This window comes from Camelina sativa, chromosome 10 (genome assembly GCF_030686135.1).
Source record: "Camelina sativa cultivar CO46 ecotype springtype chromosome 10, ASM3068613v1".
Taxonomy (NCBI): Eukaryota; Viridiplantae; Streptophyta; class Magnoliopsida; order Brassicales; family Brassicaceae; genus Camelina; species Camelina sativa.
This window is the reverse complement of record NC_141889.1, coordinates 26778221-26799986: the sequence shown is the minus strand read 5'-3', so window position 1 is coordinate 26799986 and position 21766 is coordinate 26778221. Positions and strand designations below refer to the sequence as shown.

The window sequence follows — 21766 nt, the reverse complement described above, 5'->3', positions numbered from 1 at the left end:
TTATAGCAATAATATTCAAATCGCAGTGATAAGATTCGAATTATAATCCCATGGTGATAATTCCTACCTTAAAATTAGACATTTTGAAATAAACTAAGCTATATAACTTCCAACAAAAGGAAGATTTAATAGATGAAGGCCAAACCTAACAAAATAGTAGAAAAAGCTTTCAATGTTCAATATTAAGAATAGTTGAAAACAAAGTGTTAAAAAATATGTTATTTACAAGTTACAACAATGATAAATACTCAAATCTTGCAACATAATATTTACAACTTTACACCACAAAAGGGAAGAAGTGAAGTTTATGCTTGAAGAGCAACGTTGAAGATGGATGTTTTGAGATCATCATATCGACAACGTTGATAATCAACCAATACACATAGTTGTCTTATGGCTTCTCTCTTCCCTTCTCCTAAGCTCAACAACTCAAACTCTTTCTCCCTCACATCTATCTCAAGCTTTTTTATTTTCCTCATAGCCTTTGCAAGACTCAGCTTCCCTGTTCCTTCCTCCGTGAGCTTCGCCTCTAGTTTCGATAGCTTCTCCTTCAGTAAACATTCTTGTGCTTCTCTACATTCCAGCTTCGCTTCTAGAGTTTCCACCTCATGCTTCATCTTGTTGTCCTTCTCCTTCACCAACTTCCTCGCTGATTCGATGTCTTTAGCTAATCTTGTGACTCGGCTCACTAGTTCCCCGCTTTCTTCCAGCTTCTTTATCGCCATCTCTGGTCCAGCAAGCCCTTTCTCCACCATTTCCTTGATTTTCTTGAATTGGGATTCAGAGACAGTGCAATCTTCTCTGTTTCCTCTGTTCTCTTGTGAGACTTGTGTGTTGTCTCTTGTCTTGATATAGTTGTTCTTGCTCTCTACGTGTATTTGTTCGGCTACATGGATCCTCCTGTTCAGTATACGGATATGATCTTCCATTTTCATCCGAAAATCTTCAGCCAACTCTTCCATTTTCCTCTCGAGTAGATTGGTATTCAATTTCGAACCCCCAAATGACCAACGTTTCAGTAGCTTCTGATCCTCTGAGGACTTATCAATGGTATCTTTTTGTTCTTTAAGAAGTTTCTTCTGATCATTAATCTCCACTGATAGCCTGTGGTGAGTTTAAATCAATGGTAACAACAACAAACTTCAATTTAAAAGCTTGTTACAAAATCTTGTTATATCTTACCGTTGAATAATATCTTCTTGTTTCTTGTCTGGTTTATGCTGATCAGAAACTTGGTTGTCAAGTTTCTTACTCTTATCTTCAATTTCAGTAATTTTTGTGATTCTTGTTTGCAGCTTCTGATTCTCTTCCTTAAGACGATCAGTCTCAGTAATCTTACATTTCATTTCTTCACTATACTCTTTTCTCTGCTTACGCAAAGTATCAACGCCCGCTTCAAGTTTCTGTACTTTGCTCAACAAAGCTTTCTTTTCTTCAACAATCTTCATCTCGGCCTTAGCTTGCTTCTCCGCCTCTTCCTCCAAACGCTTCAATCGCATTTGCGTCTCTGAGACTTTATTGGTTATATCCTCCAGCTTCAATTCTAACTCCTTTTTCTGGTTACGCAACAATGCAGCTTCACTTGTAGTCATCAAGCCTTTGAAATGTTCTCTGTCCTCGTTTCTCTTACCTTCAATATCTCCTGCCACTTCCATGTTTTGATCTCGTAAAAAACTTGTTTCTTGTTTCAGATTGCTCACTTGTCTCTCCAAATCTTCGTTTCTTAGCTGTGTCTCTTGTAGCTTTTGGAGCATCACCGCGTAATCCGAGCTAACGTTACCGGTACTGCTGATCTCTATCTCCTCTGAAGAATAGTAATCCAAATCCGAACTAGACCTCGACGAAGAAGTAGTACCCAATTTTGCTTTCCTTCCATAATTATTAGTCCCAAAATCATCAAACACAGAGTAAAGTAACTGACACCGCCCGTGTAGATCTTCAACGATCCCAACAAGCTCCTTTTTTGTAACCTTTGGGATCTTGTTTTTGTTTTGAATAAACTTTAAAAGCATAGAAACCTTCTTCTCCACCTCTGCAGATATAATATTATAACAACATAATCTTACATAACAAAAGATTACAAAAACGTAGTGAACATTGAAAACAATTACATTACCTGCTTTCGCTTCCTCCATTTTCAATAACTCTGAAAACACACAAAGAAACAAACAACATTGATCAAATTTCAAAGCATATTCAAACAAGTAGCAAATCTTTAACTTGGCATGTAAGTAAACAAAATGATCAATTAAATCAACGCATTGACAATAAAAATGGAACAAAATAATTCCTTGAGCCCCAAGAAAGCTTTAAAATTAAGGTTTTTTCATTAGTATCAGAGTTAAAAATTTATAAAAGACACATCAAATGCAGCTTTCATTATGGTCCTAGAGACAAAATATACATATCAGAAAAATTAGAGAAATAAAAATGGTAAGAAAGATTGAGACAATGTCAGAGGATGTAAACTAAACGAAGGTCGCAATCATGACCCTACACCGAGAATGACGATTTTGTTCATAAAGGAGAAAAAAGAAACACGACTGGGTTCCACCATTGATGCAATTTAAACCCCTAAACTTACTGTTTGGTTCCGGCAAAGAAACTAATAAGGTTTAGATTTTCACCGGCAAAGATCCGGATAGATATTTTTCTTTTCTCCGTGCGGCTGAGAAAGCTGAAAAAGAAAGACCACAAGAGATTTGTCTTAAACTATTTTATTTCCCCAAAAAGAAGAATTTGAAAGAGAAGATTTTAGCAGAAAAAAGAAAATGGGATGAGAGAGTCAGATAAAACGAGAGGCTGTGTTTTTTTTAGTCTTTTGATTATTATTTTTAAAGGTTTCTCTTTTTCGGATTACGAGAGGGGGGGGGAATGCAAAATTTGGCACTACCTGTGTTATCTAAATTGCCATTCAAGTTGGCAAGTAATTACGGAAATAACCAACAGCACGAACGAACGAACGAATGAGTTTTGCGAATTTCTCGTCGTCGTCTCTTATATATCTCTCGGTATTTTGCACCAAGGACGTGATTGGTTCAAAAAACTTCAAATTAATCCCCAACTCGCTCAGCCACGTGGACACATTTCTATGGCTTGTGCTGCAAGTTGCCAACTGACCTAAATTTAATCAGCCGACTCAAGTGTGAAAAGATAAGTGTACTAAACTACTACAGTAATAAACAAAATTACCTGCCGATATAAACTTACATGTGACTTAGTTGGTTAATCTATGAAAACCTGATCATTGAGAAACAAGGCTGGACTTCAACGTTTCACAAACCGGAATGGAGCATCCTGATTAGTTCCTCTAACTTGTAAAACCAGAAAACTCGAACTAAAAGCGACCCACAAAAGTTAACCAAATCGAGTTTTGCTTGGTCCTTGGATAAGAAAAATTACTGCTAAATCAAACACGATGAGTGACGATGTACAGACTACAGAGAACAAAGTAAGAAAACAAAAAAAATCACAGTTTTGATTTAATTTTAAATAAAGAAAGGTTTAATCTTAGTCATCTTCAGAAGCAGCAACCTTCTGTTTCTTCCATTTGTATGCAGCTTCGAGAATCTTGAGATTCGTTGTCTGCGATTCTTCTGGGTACATGTAATCGATGTATTCTTCGTACCTGTTAAAGAGAGATTCAAACCATTTTTTTCACGTTAGGCTTATTCAACTAATCACATTCGAAACATAATAAATCGAGAAATTATATATAAGCAATGCGTACTCTGTTGAACCGTCTTCTCTACTGATCTGCTTTCTCTTCTTGAGCTTCTTTGGAAGCTTCGATCGAACAATACTAACATCCCCGAGGTTCCCAAACCTCGTCTCCATATTCAGCCAATCCTCCAGGAGTGTTGCTCGTTCTTCCTTCAGCTCCGGTGCCGAGTCTTTGTAGTATGTGTTGGCTCTATCGAAAATTGCTGAGTAGAAGAACATAGATAGAAAAAAAAACAGTTAAAACATGTCACAAGGAATCCTCAATACTCATATGACGTGTAATCTTAAAGTTACCTCTGGCACGTTCGATACAGTCCTTTTTGTGTTCAAGAACACCTTCTTCTTGTTCTTCATCTTCGTTCTCATCTTCCTCTAGTTCTGCAGCAGAAGCTTCAAACTTTGCAAAGCTAACCCACACCTTGTAATGCTTAGTACGGTCCAAGAGTCGCTCATACAAAGCTCTGGTCCTCTCTAATTCCCCTTCTGCTATCTCAAAATCAATGTATGCCTGCCACAAACAATATAGAATTTCAATGATTGAATCGGTTTCAACAGTTTGAGGAATCTCCCTTCTATGAATGTATACGAGTGGAAAAACATACCTTCCATAGCAGCTCAGGCATGTCAAGAGCTGGCTGGGATATTGCAAGTTCAAAAATAGCTCTAGCTCTTTCTGTTTCAACAAGAGACCTCTCTAATTCAGCATACTTGCTCCAGGCATAGCAATTCTCAGGGGACCACTCAAGGTACCGTTCATATAACTTTCTACACCTATTCATGTTTCCCAACTGAAGCTCGATCTCAATGTATTTCTTGAAGATCTATTTGCAGGAAAAGAAATCACCACAGTAAGTTAAGTAAAACCATGTGTGCTTAAAAGGAGAGGAATAAAAAGCATGGTTTAAATCATTTTTAGGCTAACCTTATCTTTGGGAGCTTGCCCAATCGCATTTCCTAATATCTGCCGAGCACCCGTGAGATTCAATTGCCTTATCTCAAACTGAGCAGCGAGCAACCATAGTTTGGCAAAAGAAAATTTGTTGTGGGGGATAAGCTTGAGGCACTCTCTGAAAATTATAGTAAGAGAATAGTTAGTTTAAAGTTACCTTGTGATAATTTGACAAAATAGCCATGACAAAAACGTAAATGAATATAGACTTTAGCGTACCTGTAAACATCTCGGGTACGCTCAACATCTTCATTTTCGATCTCTTCATACAATGCATAATTAATCCTACACCAATTATTCACATCGGTGTCAGTATTTGAGAAAACGACAGAACCATAAGCTAACAAAATTCATCAACAATAGGTTTCCATGGAATGCAAGAATATGTTCTCATATATTTAGTAACTTGGATATGCTAAAAGCTCGACATAGGTGATATAACTAACATCTACCTAAGAGAACCAACTCGAACAGTTCAGATAAAGGAAACTAAACTTATATCTAAAATCAATAAGTTGTTATTGAAATCATGATCAGCATATTCAAATCTAAAATCAATAATGTGGTATTGCCAAAAATCAGCAAACTGAACAGGAAAAGAAAGAAACTCACCAAAGATAGATATATCTTTGCCAGTAACGTTTCTCATCAGCTGGTGGAACATTAGCAATAGCCCTCTCATAGATTTCTCTAATCCTATCTTTGTTCCCCACACTCTCCTCTAACCTAACATAATCGAACCACGAATCATAGTTCAAAGGATTCTTCCTTACTTCATCTTCATACTGAAACCTCCTCTTCCCAACAATGGCATCCTCAATCCCTTCCTTATCACCATACTGCTTCTCAAAAGCCACAAACTTTCTATACAAATCCTCAGCTCTTCCTTTAGGAATATGATCAAGAGCAAACTTATAGATAAACCTAGCTCTTTCTACTTCCTTACAGCGTTCTTCAAACTCAGCAAACGCCACAAAGAGCTGCTCAGCTTCTTCATCATCAGCTAGCTTCTCTGTGGCACGTTCATACACACCCCTACAACGCGCAACTTCCCCACCCTTCATCTCAAACTTAGCATATCTAATATAGGCAGATACTCTAGGATGACAAAGAACAAATCTCTCGTAGATGGTTCTAGCACGTTCTATTTCGTTATACCTAAGTTCGAATTTAATGAACGAGAGCCAACCTTGTTGATCCGGAGACCAATCCATCCACCGTTCAAAAATCTGTCTAGCTCCGGCGATGTTGCCAAGTATCTCCTCCATATGAATATACTTGTACCAAAGCTGGTCAACACGAGGAAGAAGCGTAACAGCTCGATCCCAAACGTTTCTGGCACTGTTGACAAACTTGTTCTTCATCTCGAACTCAGCGTATTTGAGCCAAAGCGTATGGTTCCTGTAGTCCCCTTCTATGGCTCGCTCCCATACACTCCGAGCACGAGCGTAGTCCTTCTGCGACTCTTCCCATTGAGCGTACTTGACCCAAACTTGAATGTTCCATCTCGCGCGACGGATCTGGTCCTCAAATTCCTTTCTCCGGCGGAGTCTGTAGTCGGAGAGCTCAGTGGAGTCAGTGATTTTTTGCTTAGGCGGACGGATCTCAGCTTCTTGTCTCTCACGAGCTTCTCTTAAAATCTGCTCGGCGGTGATTTGAACCGGCGCCGGAGTTTTGTTCTTGACACGAGTAGGTCTTGGAAGCTTGACTTCAGTATCTTTCCGAGTCATGTACCCTAAGGTACGATCGGAATCTTTGCCGCCGGAGGCCATTAGAGAGAGCTCGCGGTTTTGCTCTTTTTCTGGGGTTTCTAGATTTTTTGGGTAAAAAGAAGCAAAGGGGCTGAGAATAGAGAGAAACGGAGAAGCATACGTTTATATATTTATTGGGCTCTTATTAGGCCGTCATAGGTTTAAGCTCATATATCATTCTAAGCCCAATACTCTGATTTTTTTCCAAAAGTAAGAATGCAGAAGTTGTGCCTGTCTTGTGTATACGGAAAACCAAGACAAATGAAGACCATTGGCCAATTCATAGTAAGACCAATACTACTACTACAGTTTAACATGTAGGAGCATCATTAGTGGGAGAATTTTTTTGTCAAAAAAAATATATATATATATATATTTTATTTTGTAAATCAAGATGAGAACTGTTTATAACCCGAGAATTAAAGTAACGGTTCTCTCTCCATCTCTCTCTTTTCTATATTATTTTATTAATTTTTAACAAAAAAACTATGAGAGAGTAACAACCACTAATAATGGTCTAAGGTCATCTCCTATTTTAGTAAGTTGGTTATAAGTTGTTTAGCAAAAAAACAAATTAATTACAATGGAAATAATTTATAAAATATATTTTTATGTCATGTTTGTTTAAAAACTTATGAAATACAATCATTTTTAAAATTTTAAAAATATATAATATTTTTTTTTAAGAATTCCAAATCTAGCAGCTCTCAATGCACCAATAAAAATTTATAGTTTTTTAATAAGGTCTAAATCTAACTTTTTTCAAAATTGATAATAAAATCTGTGTTAAACAACTTTGTTTAACATGCATCAATGGAGATGCCCTTAGGAGAAAACGGTTCAACTAAACTTTTGTGTAAGAAACACTTGAAACTTCAAAGTTGTATCAACGATAGAGCATTCGTAAACCAATGCTGCAGTTAAACAACAGAGTTGGTCAAATTCCAAATGCTAGATTCAAAATAAAATAAGTAAAAGATAATAAGTTAAAGTCACAATCCAAGACAAAGTCATGACGACATAACATAAACCAGATACTTGAAGATAGCATGATCCGAAATTAAAAGAAATAACCAGAAAACATAAAACCAAATCCAAAGTTGCAAAGACCAAAAAAAAAAAAAAAAAAAAAAGACATCGTTGCATGTAATGGGATGATGATGCATCAACGATACATAAGAGAGACAATATCATCCAAAAAGGCTGATTTTTGTAAGAGAGTTTCGTCATCTTTGGCCTTCAAGACTCTCCATCGGTCCATCATTTCCCTCTTCTTCTCTTCTGAAACCCGACCCCAATCCATTTTCACTGCATCTTCATCCCTGCCAAGATAAGCAACCATACGAAGCAAAACCGAGTTGCAAAACCAATCTCCTCCTTGTCCATGATTCATCACATTCTTATTATCACCTTCCAGCTTCTGAATCCCGTCACTCCTTGAATCTTCAGCAGCATTCGTTCCCAATACTGGGTTTACCCAAATTTTCCCATACAGTTCAAAAGCTTTGAGATCAAGAGGTTTCAAAGTAGACGGTTTCTTACCTTTTTCATGTCTCTTCTGATACTTCTTTTTAAGTTTTGTAATCTTTGACATGCATTGTAAGAAAGTAACCTTAACGGTGAAAGACTCCTTGATGAAGTGGTAGAATCCATCCTTGTCTTCGAGGTATGTTTTACCTGTAGCAGATCGGAATTCAAGAATTCTTTCAAGCAAGCGCACCTCGTCCTCCTCGGTCCAAAGCCGTGGAGGGACCAGCTTCTTGCCACTCGTTTTCACTTTCTTTGTAGCATGCATGTCTTCAGACGAAGAACCTTCACTCACACGCTTATGGGCCTTGCCGGAAACACAGATCTCCTTCTCCTTAGCTATCTCAGCTTTGGAAGGTGTTTCTTTCTTTTTGGAAACTTCTTCCTTAGACAAAGAAGCCTCATCTTCCTCAGAGCTCTCTTCTCCACTACTGTCCTCTTCTTCCTCCTTAGACGAGGAGACACAGATCTTCTTCTCCTCCGCTATCATCTCTGCTTTGGAAGGAGTTTGTTCTTTCTTGGACTCGGAGGAAGACACATCCTCCTCGGAGCTCTCTTCTTCCTCCTCGGAGGACACACAGATCTTCTTCTCCTTGGCTATCTCGGCTTTGGAAGGAGTTTGTTCCTTGGTGGGCTCATCTTGCTCAGAATCGGAGGAAGCCTCATCCTCCTCGGAGCTCTGTTCACCACAGTGCTCTTCTTCTTCTTGAGACGACGAAGGTTTCGTCTGCAAGCCCAAGGTGGCTTTAGTAAGAGTAGTAGCCAATGGTCCGGATGGAGTGGATATTTGTTCCCCTTTGTCAGAGGAAGACTCGTATGATGATGAACTTACTGAAGAAGTATCATTTTTAGTCGCCATTGTAAGTGAGATCTAAAAGAAAACGTTTCGGTTTCTCTAAAAGTTGTGAGTAGGGAGTGATAAAGAATAGAGACAATTGAGATTTGAGAGAGAGTACTTAAACCCAAAAAACGTGCATGGGAAATTGTAATATATATTTACTCACTCAGTGTTCTCTTTCTAGTTTTTTTTTTTTTTTTCTCTTTTTAGGAAAGTTCGAGAGACTTAAAAAAAGAGAGGAAAAGATTGATATTAATAAATTAAGAATTATTATATTTAATGGGTTACAAAAATTCGAATCTTGAAAATTCACTCTTGGCCTAATTAGTACCAAATTTCCTTACTACAATTCAGAGAAAATGAAATGTTGGTGAGAAATCCTAAATTCTAATACACGAGATATCAATTTTGGCAAACTATATTAGTAACCAACAAAATTTGGAAATCATATCTTCTAATTAGTTAAGATTTTAAGATTATTTCTTAACAATTTATAGTTTTTTTTATTGGTGTCAATACCATCATAAGCTTTGTTGAATAATGAATATATACAAATTATCGACGCATATACGTTACCATAATAATTTAAAATTACTGAAAATGCATGTATAACTAAAAACATATTTTTTAAAAAACTTAACAAAAATTTATGTCTTTTCTTTGAGTAAATGGCAACAAAAGAAGTCTCTTTCCTTTGTTAAACCCTTTTAAATCTTTTGGTATATCGCCATAATCACCTTTGAACACACGCACAAAAATGGTCTAACTAAAACTTTACACTTCAACGTTCTTACTAACTAAAGATTCTAGTAAAACCAATACTTTCAGTCTCACATTAAAATTCCAAAGACCATCAAATTAGAAAAGACAAACCAATACCTTAACATAGAAGCAACAACCGAAAACATATTTTTTTTTTGTTTCTTTCTTAAACACATACCTTTTCATTCATGCTTCCAAAAGGTAAAACCGGTAATACAAGTGCAGCTGCCTCCTTTATGAGCAACAACTAAAAACAAAAAAGAAAGTACAACAAAGCATCTAATTAAAAACTCTGAATCAAGTAACCAAGAAGGACTCGGAGCGATCGATTCGTCTTTGAGCTCTGGGGAGGGGATCTAGATGGTAGCGGAGGATGGTCTTGATCTCTTGAATTAACAATAGATGAAGGGAGTAGGCATTGCTTCAGAAGTATAATGATGGGATTCCTGCTTCTGGAGTTAGAAATCCACCAATGACCACATCTGATAGCATCAACAACTGTCGCATTTTTAGGTAGGCCTGTAACTCTAGGTCCTATTTCACTCGTGATCTCCAAGAGAGGACCAAGATCAGTCCACTTATCCGACCAGAAACTACAAGTAATACCTGAAGCCACACGACAAACTATAAAGGATTTGGCTAGAGGTCGAAGCTTACATAAACTTCTCCATATCCAACTACCCGAGGCTGTAGCATCCAGATCCCAAAAATAGCGAGTACCAATAAAAAAATAAAACATATTCAGAACATAAACCAGAAACTTAGATTAAAAAATACAATCCAAAGTTGCAAAAATAAATTTAAAATAAACAGTTTGCATCTAATGAGTAGATGCTTAACGATCAGAGCAACCACTTCATGCAAAAGCTCAGTCTTTTACGAAACAAGTTCGAGTTCCTTGGATTGCAAGACTCACCAGTTGTCTTTAACCATCTTCTTCTTCTCTGTGTCCACCGAACTTCATCTACTATTTAGAGAATCTTCATTCACGCCAAAACTTACAATTTGTCTAACCAAAAACGAGTTGTTGAACCAATCTTGTCTTTGTTTAAGAACCATCATATCCTTATGATCTTCTTCTTCTACTAGTTTCTTAGTCCTCCCATTCTTCATCGACCCCTCAAAATCATCCAAACCCCAAATCATTTTAGAAAATTCAAAAGATTTCAGATCATGAGATTTCGCAAGCAGCCGGTTTTTTGACCGTTCTTCCATTTATTCATAAACTTCCTCTTCACAGTTTTTTTTTTCCACATCTTTTTTTTTTCCTATGCACTGAGAGAAACTAACCTCAACGCTGATAGAATTCTTTGTGAAGTCATAGAATCCACTCTTATTCAGTCCTTGTCTTCCCTATTTTAGATTTGAAAGCAAGGAATTCTTGCAATACACGGATCTCGTCTTCCTCACTCCAAAGTCGTTGATTACTTGGCTTCTTCACATCTTTTTTAGGTTCGTTTCGCAGCATTTACGTATCTTCTGTTGAAGTCTCTTCACTTGCCCGCTTCTGAGTCTCGCTGGAAACACAACCTTAATTCTTTTTGGCCTTCTTGTTTTTGGTCGCAGCAACAACACTAGCTGAAGGAGTTTTATTCTTATCACTAGTCTTATCTTTCTCCGATGAAGCCTTCGTCTTTGCGGTGGCTGCAGCAACAACAGAAACGGAAGGAGATTGTAGTTTCTAAGGTTTGAAACACATCGATCTTTATCCATAAGGAAGCTCCAACCACTTTGGTGATGGATTCTTTGTACAACGGAGTGAAGACAAAAACTAAGAACACGAGAGAAAATGATCCAACTGTGTTATAGTCACGAGGCAAAAGTCCTCAAAACAGTGTGATGTGTTATAGCAACGATATTTTTGCAATGATAGGTAGTTGTTAAGAATTTGTAACATTTTTTGCTATATATTTGCATTGATGAATACACGTAACATTTTTATTATAAATTTATTGCAAAATAGCGACAAAACTGTCTGTTGCATTCTTTCATTACAAATTAGCAACATTATTGTGATATACAAAAATGTCTTGCAAAAAGAAATATTCAACCGTTATGAGTTATGGCTATTTTGCAAGAAATTTTTAGAAAAGTATGTTGCAAGATATGCGACACATTTGTTACTGTATTTACAACATTTTTTAACTCTTTTACAACATTTTTTCTATTAAATTATCTTAATATATATCATCTTTTTAACTCAATTACTAGTTAAAATATATATTATATCTATAATATTTCTAATGTTTTGTAAATTTATTAACGTCTGATAAATGTTTTTTATATAAAATATATGATAATGTTCATCATGACTTCCATCTTTTATTAGTTCGATCATGTTTACATTGAGAAATAGAAGAAAATTAAATAAATAAGCAAACAGAATCTTGGAAAAATACAAAAGCTAATAAAAGCATGGGTAAATAAATCATCAGCATATCCAACACCAAAGCTTTTCCAGTTTTCTTGTTCAGATCAAACTCTTCTAATTTATCTTGTTCATCATATGACTTGTTTAAATAAAATTTGTGGGCAATGTATAACTTTATCATGTAAACATCCCTTGAGTATTCACCTTTTTCGATAAACATCCCTTGGTTCTTCATGTTTTCTCTTGCTTCATTTTGGTTTAGAAAAAGGGATTAAAAAAACAAAAGAAATGGTTGGAGTGTTTTATAGAGTAGTTTGTTTTGATACAAAACTAAATCTAGGGAAATCCTTTTGTATGATATGATGGAAATATCAAAACAAAGATCTTTCAATATTTGTCAATATCATAGCAATATTTGTCCTCCCCGCCACTGTTTGCCACTTGCTTTTTTTTTTTTTTTTTTTTTCAACTCATATGAAAATAATTTGGATAACTACCCAACTCCCATATGTACGTTCAATAAACAATTTTTCAGCTTCTTCCCGTTTGTTACCTCCTTTTTTTCAATAATACTTGAAAGATTTGGGTAAATCCACTATTATTCAGTATCAAAAATTTTATTTTATTCTCTACTTATATATATAGTTAAAATGACGTAGTTTATCAAATACAACACATTAGCACTCATGGCTTCTTCTCCAAAGTAAACACATTTCTCCATTGATCCATTATATTTTTGGTATAATATTTTATTAGCTATTAGCTTTTGTCGTGAAGTTGTATAACATCTCATTAACTAGATAGATGCTTTTTGTGGGTAGAAACTAGTTCGATATTGTTTTTATATCATATATCCAAATTTTTTTTGCCTCAACGATTTTTTTTAGGTATACACTACAAAAAGTGTACATTGATAACACATATTTCGTAAGTGTTATTAAAAATAGTATTCGGATTTTGGTGCCTATATCATAGCATTTCATTAACGCTAAACCTAATAATAACAGAGCATAAAGCTATAATTTAGCAAAATTTTGGTTTATTATGCTCTGTTATTACTCGAACCGCTAACAATGAACCAAAATTTAGCAAAATTTTAACTTACCGTACATTTTAAAAAAAACCACTCAACACTTAAAAAAAAAATACTCACTTGGTTGTCTTCACTCTTCACACTAAGCAAGACTCACTTGGTTGTCTTCACTCTTCACAATAAGCAAGACCTAATTTTTATTTTCATTTTTCTTCTCTTTTCCTTCGTCTCTCCTCCTTCAGATCCTTCATCCGAAAAAGCAAGCTTCTTCTCACTCTTTTCCTCTTCTTCTGATTTTGTTGCTAGTTTTGGTGGATTTTATTAGTTCCGCCTCAGATTTCAGATCGATCCATCATCTCTTTGTCCCAGATCCATCAATTAGCCTCAGATTTCCAAATCCATCATCCACGACGCGACAATGCAACGGTAGGGCTCGTCTCTGACTACGCCTTCAAGCTATAAAATCGCCGTTTCTATTGCCGTTGATGTCTCTTTTATCTCACACGATTCTAGTTTCAGGTTACTAATAGAGATTTCATTGAGGAGGAGTAGAAGCTTGGTGGAGTTTGATTTGGAAAGCTTTGCTTGGATTTAGGGTTACTGTGTTCGTTGTCTCGTTTCGTTTTATGTAATGGTCTACTCATAGAGATAAAGGATGGGTTTGTGATTCTTTCTAAAATTGCAAAGAGTTCAGGTTAAAGTTTCAAACTTTCTTCTAGCTTCACTTTACATATTTCATGTTAAACTATCTCAAGATGTCTCTAAGTTTAGGTTTGGTTCTCGGCTGAGCTCAAAGTGCTTCTTGCTAGAGTATTTTTTAAAGCTAATGAAGTTTTCCAAAGGTTTTATTTATAGTTGGCTAGATGACTCTGGTTTCTTTATTCACATATTGTTTCTTGTGCTTCTCTCTACGCTGCTAGATTTGTTTGGTTTGGCCAGAATCTCAAGTTTTGAATTAAGACTTGAGCGTTGGTCTGCAAAGAAGGGAAGCAAGAGAATCTTCATTGTTGTGTCGTTCTCTAATTTCTGTTTCAGAATTAGTAAAATCTGCTTGAAATTGGAGAATTATAACAGAAGAATTTTACTTCTTGGTTTGCAGGTGTAGTCGACAGCATGCTAGTCCATATATCCAATGTCGTTGATATCTTGCAGGCGTTCTTTACTGAGCTGGATCATGAGGAAGAAGAAAAATTGTCAAGGACTGGTTAGTTATTTGTCTTTACACATAAATGAACAAATGTTCTGGAGATTGAAAAAGTAAAGAACCTTTGATTCATGTTTTAACCTCCGATGTTGGCAGGAACGAAGGTAAATTGTTGTAAGAAGTGCAAGTGGCTATCTCGTTTCAAGAAGTTTGTCTATGTTCTCGATGAACACTTGCAGGACATGCTCGAAAATGAGTTTTATGTTGGTGCTTACAAGGTATATTCACTTGGCTTTTAATGTTTTGGTATTATAAAGGGTTGAATCTTTATTTTTCAATAACTCTTGTGTTTTTCTGTTATGGACTATTCAACATGACTTGAGCTTTTAGATCACTATTCACTAGAGTGTTATAAGTGAGTAGAGAGACGAATAGCACCAGCCCATAGCACCAAGTTTGACGCTTCATGGAAAAATATGTGTGTCCTATTGTTTGATGGTGTTGGATTCAAAGGGGATGGTAACAGCCACTGGGAGTGTGTGTGCCACTGTCTAATAAGATCAACTAAGATGACTTCTATATATTGTGTTCTTTTCCTTTGTCGTTGTTGTGCTTCTGTTGGATCACATTTCATACTTATTTGGTGTTTGCATTGCAGCAAGTAGACCATGAAGATGAACAATCAACAATGGAGGTTGTTGGCATAAAGAGAGAGATGGACACACGTTCTCAGATTGTGTGGTTAGTGTTTCTATCTATAAAACATTTTAGAGAGTCTGTTTATAGATTACAAAATTTGGGTTTGTTTTTTCACAGTTCTAGGAGATGTGATAAGTACTCTCAACGAACACAAGGGACCATTTTTCTCCTGAAGTGGAACAAGAAGGGTGATTATCTTCTTACTGGTAGTGTTAATAGAACCACAACCATTGTTCATGAGCTTCGAGAGCATACCAATGGAGTTCTTTAGTCCAATATGAATAGAAGTACTTATGATATTTTTTTAGAGCTTTTCTTGATGAACTACTTTGTAAATTACAGTTATATATCATTTGATGATTAATGGAAGAAACATGCTTTGTAAGTTTGTAACAAATTGGTTTTGTAGCATATAATTAATTGGATTTCCAAGTTATATATTTGGAATAATATAGCAATACATCATTTTATAATGTAGCACATAAAAATTGCTACAATACAATATAATATTACAAAAATTATGAGCTATCAACAAATATATTAAAGCATTTGATTAGTGCTATAATAGAACGACATCTAATAGCATATCAAAAAATGCTATTGTAGGGTGTGACCCTATTATAGCTGGGGCAGAGATTGCGTTTGATAATTCGCTATCAACGACATATAATAGCATTTTTCTAGTGCTAAAAAAACTCATATTTTTTGTAGTGATAGTTATGTGTTTCCCTTTCACATAATTAAGCTTTTGGTTTGTTTAACTTTTGTTTTTGTTCTGTATGTGTAAATTTTCATTAATTTTTTTTTGTCTCACAAACACTTTTTATCATATATTATAAAATGTGAAGGCAACAAACGGTCGTGTGTTTGGACTAAGAGCTCTTCTCAGTGAACTGCATTTTTGGAATATTTCAATATTTGATTACTTAATAAAGTTAGTTATTTCTTTCACTATTTTTTATCCATAATATATATTAATAGAAGAAAGTATTAAATACACAATTATGATTTTAATAAATCATGTGCCAAAAAAAAATATAGAAAAATATTGTGATTCAAAAATATAGAAAAATATATGTAACATTTTTTGCTTTATATTTTACGTAGTATTTATTTACGAAAATATATAGTTGCATTAGAACGTTGTAATTACACCACTAAATTGCTGCATAAATATTATTGCATTAATACAACACATATAGCAATATATTACTTCGTTACAAATTTGTAATAATATTTTCTACACTTTTGATGTGGCAATAATTTGTAACAACTGAAAGTTGCAAACATATGTTACAATTATACGACAAAATTTACTACGAAAGTAATATTGCATTAATACGACAATATATCAAGGAGTCTATTTATTGCAAATTTTGCAACATATGTGCAGCAAATACCAATTTGCAACGCTCATATATTTGCTGCACATATAGCAACAATAGAAAAAATGTCTCAATTTTATTGCATTTTCAAATTTGTAACAAAATATGGAGTTATTGCAACAAATTTTAGCGTAGCAATAACACTATTTTCTTGTAGTGCTATGGCTCAATATCAATTAGAATAATGTGAATTTATCATACTTTCTCATAGCACGTAGTGACAACACAAGAAGGTCTCATTCATTTGTTAAAAGCCTCTAGCCTTTGAAATCTTTTGTTGCATCACTATCATTAGTTCTAAACCTTTTCTTACATGCATACGAATGGTCTATAACCTAAACCTATTGTGCAAGAAACACTTCAAGTTCTTCTTCTCAACGAAAGATTATAGTAAAAGCAATGATGTAGTTTCACATCTAACAAGAGTCAAATTTCTAAGAACCAGATTTAATTAAAAAAAAAGATAAACCATCAATCCAAAATAAAAGTCATCATAACATAATACATAAAAGTAACTTAGAAATAAAAATCTGAAAAAAAAATTAACCACAAAACCAGAAAAAGTAAATTTAAATAGAGACATTAATATTACATTAAACGGGATGATAACGATGCTCCAACAATAACAGAAACCAAATCCTTAAAAAACTTAGACTTTTGAGGCATAGATTCCCGTTCCTTGGCTCGCAAGACTCTCCATTTCTGATCCATCTTATTCTTCTTCACTGTAGGAACCCCATCCCATTTGCTCTTCAGAGAATCTTCATCAACACCACGGCTTACAACTTGTCGAACCAAAGACGCATTCTCAAACCATTTTTCTCCTTCACGACTCATCGCTGTTTGCTTCTCTTCTTTAGGCTTTACAACCCGCTTACTCCTCTTTGGTTTCTCAACGGCAGATCCCACATCATCTCCCGAACTCAATGTCAACAACTTAGAAACTTTCTGGTAGTAACAACCCGAGGTAGATGGTTCTTTAGCATTCCTCCTTTGATCCATTAACACCTTCTTCAAACTATTCATCTTCTCTACGAATTCGTCGAAAGACTCTAAATTTGTATATTCCTTCATGAACTCGAAAGTTTCCTTCATATTAACAAAAGGATTCTTCCCTGTTAGAGCATAACAATCAAGAATACCTTGTAGCACACTGATCTCTTCTTCCTCTTCATACTCCAACCTTTGGGAACACACGTTTTTCGCAACCTTCTTTGATCGCTTGGCATTCACGTCTTTGTTCGCTAACAACGTCCCTTCGTTTTTCCGCTTCTTCCCAGTTAGCTGAGCTGCACCGGAACCACCACAAACCTCCTTCTTCTCGGACCGATTCGAATTCACTTTGCCCATTATCAAAGAACGTTTCAGCTTCTCTGAGAGAGAGAGAGAGAGAGAGAGAGAGAGAGAGTTATTTGGTGGATATGTAAACCCGCAAGTCACACTAGACGGTTTGTTTACTTTTTATTGGAAAATGTGTATTTTGCCTTTCATTAGTTATTCTTTCGTTTTATTTTATGCTTTCTCGGTGTGGTATTTATTCAAATTCATTCAAATTTGATCAATACTCCGTATGAATTTTGTTCCAACTTCCAACATACTTATTGTCCAATTCAGAAGAGTCATGGAGAATTTTAAAACCTAGTAATACTTTTGTTCAATATATATAAACTTTGATCAGTATGGATTTCGTTCAATTATGCTTCTTAAGCAATTCAGAATAATCTTGGAGAAATTTATAACCTAATAATACAACTGTCACGAGAGATAAATTTGGCAAATTATTGACTAACGAAATTAATTGGTGAAATCAGATCTATATATAGTGCTGGCTTTTGGTTTCTTGAAATAAGGTTGTTTTCATTATTTACCAACAATACATACTAGTTTGGTGAATCAGATAAATGAACCGAAATGAATTATATGCACACAAAATTTTGTTAATAATTTTAAAAACTACTGAAATATATATAGATGTTCTCGTCAAAAATATCCAAAAATTTACAAAAAAGTTGTTGTAATTTTTTTTTTTAAATAAGGAAAAGAAAAAAGGGTTGTAAGTTGAATTTTTTTTATGTAAGTTTTCAAAATTTCAATTGACATTACCATACTACCTATAAAAAACCGATGATCTTCGCTGTTGATTTCGTGATGACTATAAATTTGGCAGTTGATCTCATCATGACAGAAAAATAAAATTGTATTTATAAAAATCTAAACAGAAAAATAAAATTAAAGTGGAACTTTAGTTACTAAGAAACATATACTACAAAGATTTATTATTAAATTTCACTTATAAAAATAAAAAATTAGGGAAATATCTTTAGTCAAGTGGTTACAACACCCCTTCTACAACTGAACCCACCAGAGTTCGATTCCACTAAGTCGTGTTACTCTACATAGTAGAGATTAGTCTTGTCGATTCAATGATGACAAAAAAAAATTTAATTAGTTAACTCAATTTAAAAGTATTAATCTAAAAAAATATATTGTAAGGGTCATATTTTTTTTGGGAAAACTATGAAAAATAATTTGGAAAAAATAATCCATCTAAAAAAACAAAATCAATGGAAAGAAAATATAGAAAAAATGAACATCTTAAAAAATCAATTTTAGTGTGAGCATGTTTTTTAGTGAACGGATATTCATTGTCAGGTTTAAACGTTTCCCCATTCAGACATTCTAGACTTGGTCGAAATTCTATTATGGCAGATGATGCACTTGGACAACCTCGTTGTAGCGACATAACAATAAAATTGTTAATCAAAATTTGTATATTTGCATTTAATGTGGGATATCAATACGTTTAAATGGTCTATATAATTAGGTCAACAATCGACATTCGACGTTAGAACTTTTAAAAAGATGTTTTCATGGTATATGATTATAGAATGAAGTATTCTAAAGATAAAATGTCAGAAGATTGTCGACAATATTGTTTACTTTTCCAATGAGGTTCTTAAGTCATTTTTTGTTATCACGTGATATATTGTTGATTTGTCAGAAAAACATTATTTCGACACTAGACAATATATGACATATATATAGGTTAGTAAAATAAGTACGGTCTTTATACAGATTTATCTTTTAATCTTGAAATAATTGTATTTATATTCAATGATTCTTATTGATAAAAAATTTAAATAAAATCTCACGTAAATAGATATAACAAATAAATATTATCTTCAACAATATATCACTTAGTAAAGTAAGTTTAGTGTTTATATAGATTTATACTCAAAAGTTTGAATAATTATATTTGAGCTCAATACTTATACTGATTAAAACAATTGAATTAAAATCTCGTGCTTCCGCGGGTCTAAATTCTAGTTAGTTATAAATCTGTGATACTTAAAAAAAATAGTACTAATCACCAAAAAAAACACAAAATCGTACAATAAATGTATATATATATATATATATATATATATATATATATATATATTTGGGTGTTTAACAAAAACAAAAATCACAGAACGTGTTTCTAAAAATATACAATTTCTTGTTTGTTAATCACATACAAAAATCACGAAATTGAGCTTCTTTAGATTGGAGCAATCATTTAAGACAAGGTAGTATAAAATATATAAAGATAATGAAGCAAAATATTGTCACACATATTAAGTTTTAGTATAGTTATTACAAATGTCGTGCCCATAAGGTAATTACATGCATGGAGAGTAGAGAAGCACACGATCGATTTATAAATATTTTTATATAACACATACATGTCCTAGATAATATATACATGCAAACATGTTTCTTCTTTCACCATTAATTTCACCAACTTATTTTTATTTTACACATTACCATATGACGTACGATGGAACTTTTACGATAACATCTAGTGCTCTTTCTCCGACGACCAGAGAAAAGCTCCGATAGCAAATTTCCTCTTCTCGTAAGAATCACCGATGATCGGCAAGCCGTACTCTCTGAGAAGCTGATCCAGTTGCCACTCTGGCATCTTCTCATAATCAGTCTTTGTATATTTCGGATAATGAAGTGGAATCTGAAAGCTAGTACTTGATTGGTTTTGATGAGACTTGTCGTGATTGATGATCTTCGTCTTGATTCTCTGATCTTCACTATCTTGATGACTCCTGTAGTCAATGGTTGTAGTCGAAGGACCATGGCTGAATCTGATTCCCATCTTATAAATGAAAAAGATTTGATTATTTGGCAAGAAAGCTATCTAGGTTAATTTATTGAGATTTTTAATTAGGGCTTTTGAGGTTTCTTATGTGGAAATGGGAGATGTGTTTATATAGACAAAATAGTACAGTATATTGTGGATATGTGAAGAACTTCGTGGGATCATGTAGATGCAAGCACGTACTAGATATTGAAAACTTATTTTCTCTATTTTGTTTTTTTAGATACTATGTTAATTTTATTATCTAGTTTTGTTCTTTTGTGTGTGAATGTTTGTTTTTTGTGTGTATTTTGTTTGTTTAATTTATTTCGATCGTCGACTACATCAAATGCGATATAAATATCGAACATTATCTTAAAAATTAAGCTGACTAATCAATAAATGTGTAGCAGAAGAATCTAAGTCTTTATTCTTATATATATAATGGGATGGGAGTATATATTATAGAGGTCTATAAATTATACTTATATTATAGAGGTCTATAAATATATATATATATTTTTTATCATAGAAATTTAAATAAAAAATTGAGAACGAGTAAAAATAAATATGTTGTTGTACATATGTGACGAGATATATACTCGGATATACACAAGTCTTCCCAATACTAGACTCATGATGTGCAATATCGTCCAACATCAGAATTTTATGTTCCCAACACCCATATCTTAAAGTGATTGGTTGGCGGCTTGGCGCCGTGGGTTGTAAACTTTTATTTAAAATTTTTAACTACTTTAAAATATAATTAAAGCCAGGTTTTATTTGTTTAAGAAAGATGCTAAACAAGAACAAAAGTAAAATGACTTTGATTGTTTCTTGGTAGATTTTAAATTCACTTGAGCCTAACTGGAAAGCTAAAATATGGTTTTTAAAAAGACTTTATTTCCGTTGAACAAAAGAAAAAGAAAAGACTTTATTTATCTTGTCATGATATATAGGGACTTCTTAGTGAATCACACACATTGTAAAAATAAAATTATTTTTATGTGGAACGCAATATGAATGTAGAGATTTTAAGATGATTAAAAAACTCCTAAAATTTAAATTGCAGATTAAGAATACGGACAATCAAAATACTCACGTCTTTCAAAACTTTTTACACCAGAAAGCATATTTTTTATTAACATAAATATTGATTGTAACAATATATTCAATATTGGAGGCTGGGAATCTCATCACTTCACATATTAAATGCATCGAGATAACCTTTTTTGTGTCTTGTATTTCTCGTTACTTGGCTTATTAGTTGAATTTTGCAAGTTTTCGTTTTCACACAACAGAAGCGAAATTAATGCTTATGTCCTTATAGTAACTGTAAATACTATGATCGAATTAAGTGTTGAGTGCAACTTGGTGACTGAAACAAAACAAAAAACACACCAGAAAACATTTCTTCTCAATTAATTTTTTATGTTTTCAACATGCATGTTA

General features: G+C 34.0%; 4 protein-coding genes and 1 pseudogene across 4 annotated transcripts; all 5 read right to left on the bottom strand.

The window, feature by feature from the left end:
* Nucleotides 1-189: 189 nt before the first annotated feature.
* LOC104719847 (uncharacterized) lies at nucleotides 190-3115 on the bottom strand. Its single transcript, XM_010437827.3, has 5 exons — nucleotides 2894-3115; nucleotides 2585-2677; nucleotides 2117-2146; nucleotides 1183-2032; nucleotides 190-1104 (listed from the first exon to the last, which is right to left on the bottom strand). Exons 3-5 carry the CDS (start codon nucleotides 2133-2135, stop codon nucleotides 306-308), a joined length of 1668 nt encoding a protein of 555 aa, XP_010436129.1. The 5' UTR covers nucleotides 2136-2146; nucleotides 2585-2677; nucleotides 2894-3115; the 3' UTR covers nucleotides 190-305.
* A 242-nt stretch (nucleotides 3116-3357) lies between these two features.
* On the bottom strand, nucleotides 3358-6617 carry LOC104719846 (uncharacterized). The gene is made up of 7 exons (XM_010437825.3): nucleotides 5285-6617; nucleotides 4892-4957; nucleotides 4646-4790; nucleotides 4326-4544; nucleotides 4018-4231; nucleotides 3731-3926; nucleotides 3358-3628 (listed from the first exon to the last, which is right to left on the bottom strand). Exons 1-7 carry the CDS (start codon nucleotides 6442-6444, stop codon nucleotides 3511-3513), a joined length of 2118 nt encoding a protein of 705 aa, XP_010436127.1. The 5' UTR covers nucleotides 6445-6617; the 3' UTR covers nucleotides 3358-3510.
* A 748-nt stretch (nucleotides 6618-7365) lies between these two features.
* Nucleotides 7366-8902, bottom strand: LOC104720702 (transcription factor STKL2-like). The gene has a single exon (XM_010438578.2). The coding sequence runs from the start codon at nucleotides 8807-8809 to the stop codon at nucleotides 7589-7591; it is 1221 nt and encodes a 406-aa protein (XP_010436880.2). The 5' UTR covers nucleotides 8810-8902; the 3' UTR covers nucleotides 7366-7588.
* A 7868-nt stretch (nucleotides 8903-16770) lies between these two features.
* On the bottom strand, nucleotides 16771-17532 carry LOC109126909 (putative transcription factor At4g00232 pseudogene; annotated as a pseudogene).
* A 2243-nt stretch (nucleotides 17533-19775) lies between these two features.
* Nucleotides 19776-20411, bottom strand: LOC104719845 (uncharacterized). The gene has a single exon (XM_010437824.2). It carries the CDS (start codon nucleotides 20330-20332, stop codon nucleotides 20024-20026), a length of 309 nt encoding a protein of 102 aa, XP_010436126.1. The 5' UTR covers nucleotides 20333-20411; the 3' UTR covers nucleotides 19776-20023.
* Between the last annotated feature and the right edge of the window lie 1355 nt (nucleotides 20412-21766).